Consider the following 13,429-nt stretch of genomic DNA (forward strand, 5'->3'; position numbering starts at 1 on the left):
GGGTACTCGCTCGCAGGGGGAAGCTGGCCCTACACCACCGGCCCTCTTTCTCTGCGAGTTACCTTTACTGCGTTTACTATTCTCCATTGTGCATGACTGCCATACGGGACCGTGCAAAGGAAGCTGCGTGAGTCATCCGTGCCGAGTCGTTCCCAGTGGCGTAGACACGTCCCGAGATCTCTACTTTTCATCTTAGCAGATTGGATGCCACGTTTCATGCAAATTGAACCAACGTCTTAGCATCGATTTCTCTTGTCTCGTTCACAGACTCTCACAAGTCTTATAATCGTCTATTCTCCTACGTCAACAAAATATTATTTTACGAGCGCCGTTTTGTGGGCGGTCGCTGGAACATCGCGACGGGAAGAAATTGTATTTCATCTTAAATGGCCGTTCCGTCGCGGAGCTTTCCTCGCGACCGAGAATCCCCGTCGTCCGCGTAACGATTTCCTTTGTTCCACCCGCGTGATAACACGACCCTTGGTCACCGACGCGACGCGACGCTGCGTTCCTGTCTCCACGTGATCATAACGCGATCGTTAAGGAACCATTCCCTCCTCCAGGTTCGCCAGTTTATTCGGTCACACGGGCTTCTTTACACGCGGTGACGTTAAATCAAATTAATTTCATCGCTACCGGTACCGATCATGCGGGCGCTCTGTACGAGTTAAACGCGGCTCTCGTGGATGACGCAGTTTTCTATTATACTGCTACAGAGTTTACACGTAATTCGAACAATAAATACAATCCTTAGTTAAAAGAATTTCTACTTACGTATTGATATTGAATAAGAAAATTTAATGAATAGGAACAGGAAAACGATTGTTTCATTTTTATGTGGCTCTCGTCGATGACAGCTTTTTCTATTATGTTAGTATAGAGTTTGCATGTATTCTGACCAATAATACAAACTCTAGGTAAAAGAATTTATACTTTGCTTAAGTCCTTGTTTTCTGTACAAAACAGGGACTGAAGATTTAATGAATGGAAATAGGAGAACGATTGTTTTATGCCTTTAAATGTAATACCATTTCGCGAAAAATCTCAGTCTACCTACGTCAATGTGCCCCAAGCCTTGATGCATCAGTCCGGCTTGCATCTGTATGTATTTACGATAGGGGGTAGCCCCTATGTGACATCATCCCCCTCCATACGTGCGGCCGATTCGTTTCGCTGGCTGACTTCTGTCGCCTAACTCGAAAACACCCCTGGACCCTGCCACCTCCCTTTACCTTTAATCTTTATCAATCCATCCAGCCGAGCCGGAATCGAACTAAGAAGCGCACGGCGGCGCCGCGCATTATTCACGCCCGATAGCACCTCGACCCTACGCGCGTCCTTCGAACTGTTCCACCCCTTCCTCGGCCTTTCTCTCTCGCCTTACTCCCCGTTCCTGATGGATACTTTCGCCAAGTTCATCATAGATTCGCCTCTACAATTCGTGATATGCATTCTGATTTACATTTGAATCAGAGAAAAAAAGTTAAACTTATAATAAAGAAATCTTACAAAAATTGTATATTTTAATTAAGAAAGTCAAAGTTTAGATCGATAAACAATTAGTATTAACGTTACGATATTAAATTATATTTTTTTATTATAGTAATAAGTTTATAGAGTATCAAAGAATAGAAAACAATAAAATAGAACTCTTTTTAACATTAAATTATATACTAATGTTGATATTAATAGTTTCTTAAATGTTATCAGGTACAATGTAAAATCTACCACACGTGTTATCATTTTCTGTTTGGTATTCTCGCGTCTGATGTTCGGCGCCAGTTTTTAAATTCAACACAAACCGGATTTCCGATTGCTATGTTGTTTCACATAGTAGTTCCGCATATGCGTTCGGAAATGCAACGAGAGTTCGCCGCTTTTGTAACCTTTCACCGACTGCAGTTCGACCAATCAAGTACGAACGAAGCGGATGTTTTCCGAACGCATTTTGGGAACAGCCGACCGAGAAAGTTTTGCGAATTTTAACTTCGTCTCGTTCTATTTTATATTTTGGAGGAAATCTCGATATTTCGCAGAACTGAACGTTCAAAATTACTCGAGGCTGGTGACGACCGAAGAGTTGATAAATACGACGGTCTCGAACGAACCTATCAGCGTTTCGCGAACGCGGCCCGTGATTCCTTGCGCGTTCCGAGTTCAGATCAAGGTTTTCTGATCGGTCGTCACAGTTTGAGGAGGTGGAAAAGTGTGTTCCGTGCGCTTCACTCGATATTCTTTATGAGATCTTACATTTAACGGTTGGCTCCTGAATTTCTTTCGCAGCCGTAAGTAAATACCGAGCTTTCTCATCGCCGCGTTCCGTCTGAGAGCCGCGGGGTCCCGTTACAGAGCCGTACTATTGCGACGTACGCGAGAGGTCGAGACGGTTCCAGGCGAACGTGAGTCTTTCTGCTTCTCTTCCCCGTCGATACCAAAATGTCTAATCTAGCATGATCTATCCTGGCAGATAGGACTCGCTCGCGAACATCCGCGTAGAGTCTTGCGACCTTGCATTTTTCACCCGTTTCGCTCGGAGACGAGCTCCTTTGTGGCTACACCCCATATTTCCGAGATCCTTGAATTTTATACCTAACCCTAAACATTCCATTGTCAATCAACTTCGAAGAATATTTTCCCCGGATCCCACTTCGACGTTTTGATGCCAGTCAATCGATGTTTGCGCGTTTTTATTCCCACTCGCCTTGTTCATATATAAACACATTCTAGCCAGGCTATGATGGATTCCTATCATTGCAATAATGCCATAATTGTTATTTTTATCCTTCGTGCGGCAATAGTTTCATCTCCCTTCCATGTACACGTTTAATACCGACATATGTCATAGTAGTAAATTTCTTCATAATAAAATATCGTGAAAAATAACAATTAGATTGAAAATGCAGTATTATTCTCAGCCTGAAAAATTTAGTGACATGCAATACATACGAGTGTACATATATATATATTATTTCAATTTTGTGGTAGTGTTTGTAAAATGGAAATTTTAATAATAAACTAGTTATAACTTGATCCTCAGATCATACAAGATTAGAAACATGATTCTCTGTATTAATTATTTTCTTCTAATAAATTACACATTTTCTGTAACTTCAGTGTTATGTAATAAATTTTTCTATGTTCATGTGATTTTTTCCTGATTGCTCAGATGTCAGCCGCAACTACACACAAATATCGTTACAAAAATGTGGGCCTGGACTCGCAGGAGCTCAGAAGACGCAGAGAAGAGGAAGGTGTTCAGTTAAGAAAGCAGAAAAGAGAACAGCAGTTATCGAAAAGGCGCAATGTTCCTAATACAGTTACAGACGATGACAGTGTTCCGACAAACGAATCTGCTTTCCCAGCACCACAATCGGTATTTCTAGATTCATCAGTAATATCCTTCGAAAATAGACTGGCTGTGTTTTTACATGAAAACATGTTCCATAGAAAACTTCTGCCATTGTACTTGAAATGGTACAAGAATTGTATAGTCCTAATCCAGAGAATCAACTGGCAGCCACTCAGAAGTTCAGAAAAATGTTGTCTAGGGAACCGAATCCACCGATAAACGAGGTTGTGAAGACAGGGATCGTGCCGAAATTCGTCGAATTCTTGCAGAACAACAATAACTGCACTCTGCAGGTTAATAAACCGCCAATTAACTACGAACTGTGAACTAAGTAGTGAAAAGAATACGTTATTGGAGTAAATTTTACAACGGTTTTAGTTTGAAGCTGCTTGGGCTTTGACGAATATAGCGAGTGGGACGTCTGAGCAAACGCGCGTCGTTATCGAGGCCGGGGCTGTACCCATTTTTATACAGTTACTCAGCTCCGAATACGAAGACGTCCAGGAACAGGCTGTTTGGGCATTGGGCAATATCGCGGGAGACAGTCCTGAGTGCAGAGACCACGTGTTGGACAGTGGCATTCTCACTCCTCTCTTGCAGTAAGTCTCCAATTTCTTCGGACGTTCGATGAGTCCGATCATAAAATTAATTATTGTTCTATTTGATTTCAGATTACTTTCTAAGGCTACGCGTTTGTCAATGACGCGCAACGCGGTATGGGCATTATCGAATCTCTGTCGAGGCAAGACACCGGCACCTGATTTCGCGAAAGTGGCACCGTGTTTGCCAATTTTAGCTCATTTTCTTAATCACACCGACGGCGACGTGCTCGCCGATGCATGCTGGGCACTCTCTTATCTAAGCGACGGCCCCAACGAGAAGATCCAGGTGGTTATCGACGCTGGTGTATGCAGACGTCTTGTCGAGTTGCTCGTGTAAGTACACAATGAGTGTACTTGGTCATCATTATTGCTTAACTGAAAATTCTTTGTCTTAGACATCAGCAGGAAACCGTGGTCAGTGCCGCGCTCCGAGCAGTGGGCAATATAGTTACAGGCGACGATGTACAAACACAGGTCGTTCTTAATTGTAACGCGTTAAACTGTTTGTTCCGTCTGTTAAATTCAGCGCACGAAACTATCCGCAAGGAGGCTTCCTGGACGATCTCGAACATTACGGCAGGAAATTCTCAGCAGATTCAAGTTCGTACATGATTCTAAAGAGTGCAGCCCCTCGATAAAATGTGTTTTAAAAACACGGAGTTCTTTTGAGCAGGCTGTCATCGATGCCGGGATATTCCCGATCCTGATCGATATTTTGGCGAAAGCTGAATTTAAGATCCGGAAGGAAGCAGCATGGGCGATCACTAACGCTACTAGTGGCGGCACGCCCGAGCAAATACGTTATATCGTCGTCGAAGGGTGCATTCCACCTTTATGCAGTTTGTTAACAGTAATGGATCCTAAGATCATTCAGGTCGCGTTGAGCGGTTTAGAGAATATTTTGCGTGTAGGAGAACGAGATGCTGCCACGCACACTGGTATCAATTATTATGCGGTATTAATCGAAGAATGTTACGGTAAGTTTGAACACGATACACTTCTCATGTGTAGAATTACTGTCGGACAGTTTTAGCAAAAACGATGTCACTTTGTGTTTCAGGCCTAAACAAAATAGAATTTTTGCAATCTCATCAAAACACAGAAATCTATCAGAAGGCTTTCGACATAATCGAACGGTATTTCGGCTCTGAGGAAGAAGACACGCGAGTCGTGCCCAGCATCGACGCGCAGGGACAACAATTTCAATTTAGAGCGCCCGATTCATCCCAGCTACCGGTTCAAGGCTTCGATTTTTAATCGATTAGTTTTTATCGAACCTCTGAATGTATCACCTGGTTCAATCATGTTTCGTTCGTGTTGCGTTTAAATCCTTTTTTTGTAAAAGGGACAATCTCCGAAAAGAAAGAAAAAAATCGATCAAATGCAAAACAGTGGAATATATATATATATATATATATATATATATAGTTTTCGAATTCGTTTATACCAAACAGGGACATCAGCAACAACAAAAATCTCGAAGTGATCAGTTTTTTGCTCGACGATAAAGCATGAGTAAAATGTTTGTTCGCAGTTATTTTAAGTGGTCCTCTCTTATTATTTCAGCTACTTTATAACGCATTGATCTAAGTTTTACAGAGATACGATTGTTTAATTACAGTTCGTTTCCAGATAATGCGGATACGTACTCGATTCGTATTCGAGCGCGTAACGACAAATGAAACGGTATTTAGCATGAGACATTTAGTTTATCGGGATTAACAAATTGAAACTTCTTAGCGCTTAAGTAGAGAAAACAAAACGGATATGCACGGAAACACAGTGATCAGGACGATTTACTACGGACGAGGTACAGCACCTGCACCTCAAACGACGTACGACTGACTCAGAATTTACGAGAAACGAAAAAGTAAAAACGACTTGCGCAACCGGCAAGACACTAACGACTGAAGTACGCGACTACGTAGCTAACACGGACAACATTACGCAACGCGTTACTCACATCCTTACTACATTAGGTAGGAACATGACCAATTAAACTTTTTTACTGTAAATACGTATCTTGTAATTTTAAGGCTATTCTATACAGAGTGCCCTTAAACAATGAAGCAAACAATATCAGATTAATATTAATTCGTTTTCTTATTTTCAATGTACCCACGTATTATGTATGTTCATAATGTTTTATCTAATATATTGAGATATATTGGCAAAACATTTACCACAACCAGATCGGATTGCGAAATTTGCAGAGTCTATCTATGTATATAATTACGACGAAAATTATTATTTAGATTTCTTTAAAACATATTCTTTTTTCAAGATATATAAAAAATTGAAATGGTTACACATAATAAATATTTTGAAGATAAGTTTGTACACTTTGATTATTGAGAGTAAATTTTACCACGCACATCGTGATATATCAACCGTATTCGCGATTGTACAGCACGTTAAAATGTTGGACATTCTGTATAAAAGGTCTGTGACTGTATAAAATGTATTTATTATTTAGGTTTGACGGTATCATATATTATGCAAGATATATACATATACATATATATATAATATCTACTTTTAGTTACGGACTCGAATTATTACGACAGAGGAGGACTGTATTATAAGAAACACGTAAGCGAACATTTTGCTGAATACGATATTTTAGCAAGATGTGTACTTACAAATACTTGTTGCCAATTTATAAAATGCTTACTAGCTAGAAATAAGCATACTGAAGAAAGGATTTTGCCATTTTACGATCTACATGCTTTAACTACTTATTTTCACTAAATATTAATGAGAAACACATGTACGGAAATTTCGTTATTAAAGAAATTATTATACGTGAATACTTGCTTTTACGTATACTTTTCTTATTCGATTTTCCTTAAACACATATGTAGAATATTCCGTTTTTACACGATATAATTTATTTCCAAAGTATAGTTAAATTTTATTAGCGGAGTACTTTGAATCTTTTTAAACAAATTCGCGTAAAAATACGTGATTTATTATTTCCGATGTAAAAATTAAAAAAATAGGATTAAAATGTTGCGTACAATGTATAGAAGGGAGAATGCATGGTAAATTGGCAATTTAAGAGACTATTAAACAATACATGGACGTGGACGGACATGTTACACTATTAGGAATACAAGACACGATTACGACATACGGGAAGGAACCTGTTCATTGTACCTTTACTTTGACGCTGTAATTAACATGTCGAGAGCATAACTGAAATCATGTCGGAGGCACCAGTCTCGTTGTTATATTTTTTGAAGATTTGTAGAAATCGCCAAATTACTATTGAAAAGTCTTTATCCGAAAGATGTTGATTTGCTGTACTGTCATTTGACGTAACAAAATAAAGTTGAATATAAATATGGAAATACTTTATTTACTCAAATTATATTTATAAGTGAAATCTCATCAATATATCCATTATATTTACTGTCACATTTTTATTACATTCCGGCTAGTGACTTTATTAGAATCTTACAATTTATTTACAGCGAGTGAGCAATATGAATTATCGAATTTTGTGTTCGGTTCTGGCAAAATCGGTGCCACAACTCCATCCGTAAGTCTAGTTATTAATGGACTTATATTATCTTTATCTATCTGTGCTTTTAATCTTTTATATATTTGTTGTTCGACAAATCGCAATTCCCCAAAAGACGGTTTGTACCCATCCACGATTATTGTTATTATATATACAGCGTGACCTACTAAAGGCTTCTCTCTGTCACAAAAATTATGAAATGCTTTTAGTGCCTCTGTATTTATGCTGAGCAAATCTTGTATTACCTAAAAAGAAAAAAGGAGTTTCCCCTAACTATCCTCTTTTAAGCAATTCTTAATTGTACTACAGAAACACTCACTACTGATTTTTTTTGTACGATTCTTTCTTTCAAAATATCGATTACTTGGCCAACATCATTTGGAAAATCGTCTGACATTAATGTTAAATGATCATTGCTGCCTAAAATGTCACCACTTACTTCAGCTAGCAATTCGGCCAAGCAATTTAAAGTCTCAGTTTCGTTACCAAACAATATTATAATCGATGGTCTCGTAGGAAACAAAGCTACATCATATATGCCAGCAGATATATCGTTCCAAATAGTAGCCTTTTGATTTTGAAATCTCTTCCGAATTACATCTACCGATTTATCCAATTTATTACTTGCCTGGTTTAAATATATCTCTCTCAATTTATTTTCATCAACAGTCACTTTCTCATCCATTTTATTTTTACGATAAACTGCAATGTATAAGAAAAAAAAAACAACTATGATGCAGACGATTGCACATAACAGTTCCGTGAAACTTTCAGTGGATCGCTTTTGGTTTTTATTTTGTACTTTATGCCAGACAGGGAGACTGTTATCGTTCAAATTCTTTTTTCTTTTTCTAGGCTTATCGATGGGAGAGCTCTGTGCAGTTTTAAATGACTCTGATGGCAGTATACATGACGTATTCAATCTGTGATTCAAACTGGCATCATCAGTATCATCAATATCTCTATAGTCTTCATCATAATATTCATCATCATATTCATCATCTGTATCTGTATCACTATGTATATCTGTATCACTATCTGTATCTATATCACTATCTCTGTGTCGTAAATTAGAATTGTTAAAGTTATGAAAATTCTTTTGTTCCCACCTAGGGTTACATGTATTCATCCTCAATAATTCTTTAGGATCTTGTAACGTATGAGAATCAGTCTCTTCGGGTTTGTGCCTTCTTAAAGGCGGACGTGCTCGCGGAACAGGCGGTTCAGAGAGCTTTGACTGGAAATATCATTCGGAATTAAACACACGAAGAGTTTCTTTGATAAGTCTCATTCTGGGACAATGTACATACACATATTCATACTCATTGCAGCTTCGATACGTACGTCCTTAGTAGCCTTCTTCATATTTTACAGAAACGACAAATATCTAAGTATTAAGTACATAGTGCGATAAGAAACGATTGAAATGAATCAGACTCGCGATAACAACAATAACAATAACAACTGCTAACCTGTCAGCTACTTAATCGTGATTCAGCGCCACAGAATCTGTTGTGTGGAAAATTGAAAATGCTTGCACCATCGTTGAAAGGCAGATGAGAGAGAGTAGGATAAACAGAATCACTGATCGCCTGTTCTATGTGAAAAGCTACAAGACGTATCGGTGCTGACAGACGCAGGATGTACGGAATCGACAATTTTATCGGAATGATTGACATCGATGATACGCCGTGCCCACGTACATGAATCGTCACGGGATGCGTTGCCGAGGGAAACACGTTTCGGCAAATTTCATAAATTGTTCGTTCGCAACAGGTGTATCAGATACTCGGTCCTTTATTAAAAAAATATTTTAGGTGTTTAGCATGTGCGTCGATCCGCTGAAGAAAATATGCCACTGGGGTCCGTTCACTGCTCTCGGTAGGTGATGAGTTTCAGTGATCCGAATAAAAGAATACAATAGTACTTGATGGGAATAAAAACGGTGACGTATTCTTCAAAATGCTAGTGCATCATGATGATACGTTATCGTTTTCACGAGATATTTAACTTAGAAATTGCCGTAGGAACTTGATAGACAAGAGGTTTTATTCTAATTCTCACGAGTCATGATCGGACGCCTACTTAGAAACTTTGTACGCCTTTCCTCTGTTTCAGCTATAATAAAAGTAATTACTCTGATGACAATACATTGTAGCAGGCAATGGTGGCCACCTCAGGAGAGCTTTTCTGGAGCAGTAAATTTTATCATCTTCTTCTGCCTCAGTGGGTCTACGCTCTTTCATTTCATTAGCGCGATTTACGAAGGACCTGGATATCTTCCATTGAAATGGATACCAGTAATATAACACATTCCCAAAGAAATCGCTTCGACCAATAACAAATATAATAATCGTGTTCAAACGTTTTGTCCTTTAGGAAAAAGCTACCGACAGTCAATACTTGCAATATTGCTCTGTTTGCGAAGGGTACAAGGCACCACGGTCCCATCACTGTAGAAAGTGTGAGGATTTACATATACGGTAGAACGCAGTTCACTTCTGGTATTGTTTACTGAACCGTCTTCTTTTTTAAGGCCGTCGTTGCGTGATGAAAATGGACCACCATTGTCCGTGGATAAACAATTGCGTGGGCCATTACAATCACTGTCATTTCGTAGCATTCCTAGCGAGCGCAGTCGCTGGATGCTGCGTCTCTACCTTTACACTAGTATCTTGGGTGATGACTGTATTATCTTTAAGACCAGTCTCATTTCCGCCACCTTCTGTATTCATTCTCATATTAGTGATCTTCAGCATCGGTTTGTCGATCGGTGTTATTCTTGCTGTCGGAACGTTACTCTACTTTCAAGTATGCCTTCAGTATTTTAATGTTACAATAAATATTATGTATGTTTAAACTAGTCGCGATTTTTTCCAGTTATTGTCCATCGTCAAAAACAGGACTGAAATCGAAGCTTGGATTTCGGAGAAGGCTGAGTACCGAAGATCCGGAACCGAGGACAAATTTATATATCCGTATTCGAAAGGATGGCGATTTAACGTTCAACAGGTTCTTACATGGGATTGTACACCAGTGGGTGACGGGATTCACTGGCCTGTAATCGAGGGCTGTGATCAATACACTTTAACGGTAAATCCCTCAAGTTAAGAAAACAATTTGCCAAACGTTTAAAACGCGATCTGTCATTAAAATTTTAGCGGGAACAACTGGCTCAGAAGAAAGACAAACGAAAGAGAGCCAAGACATACAGAATTATAAAAGAAGCATCTGGCGCGCGTTTACCGATAACGCATGGCTGTGGGGTGCTTCGGCACTCGCCGTGTACCGACGAACCTCGTATCAAACTGAAGGTCGGAGATATCGTAACAATAACGCGATGGAGAAAGTAAGTCTGCATTAAACAATATAATCGTTTGTGCGATTATATAAAAATAATGGTTTTTACAGATACTGGCTGTTCGGAGAGAAGAAAGAAGACAACGAGAATGGAAAACAAGTACGAGCTCGCGGCTGGTTCCCCAGGACCTGTGCGATCGAAGTGATCGAGAACGAAACGTATTCTTCCCCTTCGACGAAGTCAGATTGAAACATTCCTCCATTCGTGTAGAATATTTATAGAGGACGGAAATATTTTTGTGCTAGCGTTATGTATACGAATACTCGTGACGAATGATTGTAGGTTTCGATGGTCTAATATGCAACAAATCCTCTCTATTCGTATTTTAATTCGTTTCCATAGAACAAGATTCTACCCTGTCTCTCTCCATTTTTGTATAAAACTATTTATGACAAACTATGAAGCTTCTTTGTATTTTTGTATGTCGACTAGTCGCGATCACTAAGTTTACGAATTACGTGTAAATAATTTAATATAATTGTATCTGCTTGTGAATTCAAGTGATAGTTTAACTTGAACCGTAATTTAATCATTGAGTGATTATACGAAAAAAAGACGATGCATTTCATTGTACATTTTTACAAACATTTTTTGTAACTAATGACTGACAAATAAACGTTTCGCTGTGAACTGTATTTATATATTTCACGTCGTCCAACCAAGTTCCTAGCAGCGAACATTTTCATGCTTTATATCGCGTCGGTCTGAAAGCTTCCAGAAAATCAATAGCACTGTGAAAAGTAACATTGACCGAGGGAAACACACCATAGTACTATGTATGGAACGGTCTGTGTACGTGTGATACATAGTACAAGACGATAAGCAGGGATGCGTGATATGCTTTCCCGTGGGTTAATTCGGCGGGGTACAAAAATTACATACATGCGATGCAGTTATCGGCTCCCTCGCTGCACAAACCCACTCCCCCCTGTGTTTTATTTCTTTTAATCGATACAAGAGTTGGTCACCGGTGACACTGTTAGTGTATAATAGCGTGCGAAATGAGTTCAATAATGCGACAGTCTTTACTCTTAAATATTTTGCCCCAATTCATTTGTTCAACGGAATTTTATGCAGATTGCTTTCGGAAATGGTTTAAAAGATATTATGATCGTCCTCCTCGAGAATATTAAACATTCTTGATAAGTTAATAAAACATTAGACAGATTATTGCATTTTTCAAGTACAGAGGAAAGTCGAATACGGGAAAAACACAGAGGAGACGATAACGAGCCGACTGATACTTAAAAGTACGTCTTGGAGATACATATAAATAGAAGCAAACGTGAATCGTGCGTGAGTTTTACAAGATTCGTGGTGGGATCTGGTCACGACGTTTGACTTCGCGGAGATCAAGTGGTGCAGTACCGTTCGAATCACTCGAGGCGATCATTTCAAATTCGCGTTTTCAACTGTTCTCTGTTTAACCGCGGCGAAAGAATCATGGCGTTCACTATGAGGAACTTAGGGTTCGGAGTATTGGTCGTGGCTTCTTTAACGCTTCTGACGCACGGTTACCCCACTGGGGCCCCGGTGGATGTTTGCGCGATGTCGGATGGCGAACCTCATCATGGCACGGCGGTATCGCAACCCGCGAATACGAGCCCTTACACGTTTACTGCATCGTCCTCCGAATACAGCCCGAACTCCCAGATAACTGGTACGTTTTATTTAATTTTTATATATTTTAAGAAATAGTGAAATCATCTGAACTACCCCTGCCTGATCTTAACTGTCCTCCGAGAGATTGTTATTAAAATAATATTATAAAAATCGTAAAAGCTTGGCGTAAAGACTCTTTAATAAAAAAACAATTGTTGCCGGACGGAAAATGCGAGATTATATGAAGATGGAAGATATGGCGCAAGAATGATTGAGCGGAAGGAGAACAGAAACGGAACGGAACAATCGATCCAATCAATGCGAATACCGTGCAGCAACGCGGAACGCGTCTAAACGGTTAACAATCGCGTATTCTACGGATCGTAGGTCCGCGATTCTGCACGTTCAATCGTCAACTGTTTTTCCAGTGACGATTAGCGGTGCGCCGTTCAAGGGTTTCCTCATTCAGGCACGTGACAAGGAGACGGGCAGCTGGATCGGTTCCTGGGAGAAGACCGATCAGACCAACACCCACCCTGAGTGCAGTGCCGTGACACACGCCGATCCTCACGTGAAAGAAGAGGCCACCTTTATCTGGACTGCACCTCCGAAGGGTCAGGGCCACGTGGAGTTCACGTGAGTGCCAATTTTTCTAAACCTGCACGAGTACGAGATAAACGCGTCGCGAGAAACGCGAGAGAGCCGAAATCTCACAGACTCTAAAAATCAAAACGTAGCGGCATAATTTTGTGATTAACCAAGCAAATAGCGTATTATTTCAGAAATAATTTCATGTCTATTTAATTTTTAATAACTGAGTCAAACAATCGTATTTCTGATTACAGAGGAACCATCCTGAAAGAGTACTCGACGTTCTGGTCCAAACTGGTAGCCACGGTAAACCACTAAATGTTTCCACAGCTACTTTAAGCTCGAACGGAGTTGCTTTCAACATGAGAATATTGTGATTTCTCGTGGATGCGAGAAGC

General features: G+C 39.7%; 4 protein-coding genes across 8 annotated transcripts; 3 read left to right on the forward strand and 1 right to left on the reverse strand.

Annotated features, from left to right (window-relative positions):
• Positions 1 to 1,938: 1,938 nt before the first annotated feature.
• On the forward strand, positions 1,939 to 7,304 carry Kap-alpha1 (karyopherin alpha1). 2 transcript variants are annotated; one of them, XM_018023231.2, is made up of 8 exons: positions 1,939 to 2,285; positions 3,167 to 3,373; positions 3,448 to 3,642; positions 3,728 to 3,948; positions 4,021 to 4,284; positions 4,347 to 4,551; positions 4,625 to 4,928; positions 5,012 to 7,304. In XM_018023231.2, the coding sequence occupies exons 2-8, from the start codon at positions 3,167 to 3,169 to the stop codon at positions 5,206 to 5,208; spliced, it is 1,593 nt and encodes a 530-aa protein (XP_017878720.1). In that variant the 5' UTR covers positions 1,939 to 2,285; the 3' UTR covers positions 5,209 to 7,304. The 2 variants fall into 2 exon arrangements, with proteins under 2 accessions (XP_017878720.1, XP_017878717.1); XM_018023228.2 differs by having other exon boundaries at positions 1,940 to 2,399.
• On the reverse strand, positions 7,293 to 9,038 carry TORIP (Torsin interacting protein). 3 transcript variants are annotated; one of them, XM_018023232.2, is made up of 4 exons: positions 8,950 to 9,038; positions 8,822 to 8,864; positions 7,797 to 8,714; positions 7,293 to 7,722 (listed from the first exon to the last, which is right to left on the reverse strand). In XM_018023232.2, the coding sequence occupies exons 2-4, from the start codon at positions 8,840 to 8,842 to the stop codon at positions 7,411 to 7,413; spliced, it is 1,251 nt and encodes a 416-aa protein (XP_017878721.1). In that variant the 5' UTR covers positions 8,843 to 8,864; positions 8,950 to 9,038; the 3' UTR covers positions 7,293 to 7,410. The 3 variants fall into 3 exon arrangements, with proteins under 3 accessions (XP_017878721.1, XP_017878723.1, XP_017878722.1); XM_018023234.2 differs by having other exon boundaries at positions 8,788 to 8,864; positions 8,950 to 9,002; XM_018023233.2 differs by lacking the exon at positions 8,950 to 9,038 and having other exon boundaries at positions 8,788 to 8,879.
• Positions 9,039 to 9,129: 91 nt separating this feature from the next.
• Positions 9,130 to 11,473, forward strand: LOC108624142 (palmitoyltransferase ZDHHC6). Of its 2 annotated transcripts, XM_018023236.2 has the most exons (8): positions 9,130 to 9,238; positions 9,295 to 9,358; positions 9,596 to 9,777; positions 9,857 to 9,941; positions 10,014 to 10,288; positions 10,358 to 10,570; positions 10,639 to 10,826; positions 10,889 to 11,473. In XM_018023236.2, the coding sequence occupies exons 2-8, from the start codon at positions 9,304 to 9,306 to the stop codon at positions 11,025 to 11,027; spliced, it is 1,137 nt and encodes a 378-aa protein (XP_017878725.1). In that variant the 5' UTR covers positions 9,130 to 9,238; positions 9,295 to 9,303; the 3' UTR covers positions 11,028 to 11,473. The 2 variants fall into 2 exon arrangements, with proteins under 2 accessions (XP_017878725.1, XP_017878724.1); XM_018023235.2 differs by having other exon boundaries at positions 9,130 to 9,358.
• A 649-nt stretch (positions 11,474 to 12,122) lies between these two features.
• LOC108624134 (putative defense protein 3) lies at positions 12,123 to 13,429 on the forward strand. The gene is made up of 3 exons (XM_018023221.2): positions 12,123 to 12,498; positions 12,869 to 13,076; positions 13,286 to 13,429. The coding sequence occupies exons 1-3, from the start codon at positions 12,282 to 12,284 to the stop codon at positions 13,347 to 13,349; spliced, it is 489 nt and encodes a 162-aa protein (XP_017878710.1). The 5' UTR covers positions 12,123 to 12,281; the 3' UTR covers positions 13,350 to 13,429.

This window comes from Ceratina calcarata, unplaced genomic scaffold (genome assembly GCF_001652005.2).
Source record: "Ceratina calcarata isolate Rehan_Ccalc_2016 unplaced genomic scaffold, ASM165200v1 scaffold298.2, whole genome shotgun sequence".
Lineage (NCBI taxonomy): Eukaryota > Metazoa > Arthropoda > Insecta > Hymenoptera > Apidae > Ceratina > Ceratina calcarata.

What these genes read in the sequence shown, in the direction of transcription:
- LOC108624134 (XM_018023221.2), top strand. Translation starts at nt 12,282, where the DNA reads ATGGCGTTCACTATGAGGAACTTAGGGTTCGGAGTATTGGTCGTGGCT. An exon ending in CCCGAACTCCCAGATAACTG is followed by an intron (nt 12,499 to 12,868) that starts GTACGTTTTATT and finishes CTGTTTTTCCAG; the next exon opens with TGACGATTAGCGGTGCGCCG. An exon ending in CAGGGCCACGTGGAGTTCAC is followed by an intron (nt 13,077 to 13,285) that starts GTGAGTGCCAAT and finishes TTCTGATTACAG; the next exon opens with AGGAACCATCCTGAAAGAGT.
- TORIP (XM_018023232.2), bottom strand. Translation starts at nt 8,842, where the DNA reads ATGAAGAAGGCTACTAAGGAC. An exon ending in TGAAGAAGGCTACTAAGGAC is followed by an intron (nt 8,715 to 8,821) that starts GTACGTATCGAA and finishes TGATATTTCCAG; the next exon opens with TCAAAGCTCTCTGAACCGCC. An exon ending in TCGTACAAAAAAAATCAGTA is followed by an intron (nt 7,723 to 7,796) that starts GTGAGTGTTTCT and finishes TTTTCTTTTTAG; the next exon opens with GTAATACAAGATTTGCTCAG.
- LOC108624142 (XM_018023235.2), top strand. Translation starts at nt 9,304, where the DNA reads ATGTGCGTCGATCCGCTGAAGAAAATATGCCACTGGGGTCCGTTCACT. An exon ending in GGGTCCGTTCACTGCTCTCG is followed by an intron (nt 9,359 to 9,595) that starts GTAGGTGATGAG and finishes CCTCTGTTTCAG; the next exon opens with CTATAATAAAAGTAATTACT. An exon ending in GTGATCAATACACTTTAACG is followed by an intron (nt 10,571 to 10,638) that starts GTAAATCCCTCA and finishes TTAAAATTTTAG; the next exon opens with CGGGAACAACTGGCTCAGAA.
- Kap-alpha1 (XM_018023231.2), top strand. Translation starts at nt 3,167, where the DNA reads ATGTCAGCCGCAACTACACACAAATATCGTTACAAAAATGTGGGCCTG. An exon ending in CTTTCCCAGCACCACAATCG is followed by an intron (nt 3,374 to 3,447) that starts GTATTTCTAGAT and finishes CATGTTCCATAG; the next exon opens with AAAACTTCTGCCATTGTACT. An exon ending in ACAATAACTGCACTCTGCAG is followed by an intron (nt 3,643 to 3,727) that starts GTTAATAAACCG and finishes CAACGGTTTTAG; the next exon opens with TTTGAAGCTGCTTGGGCTTT.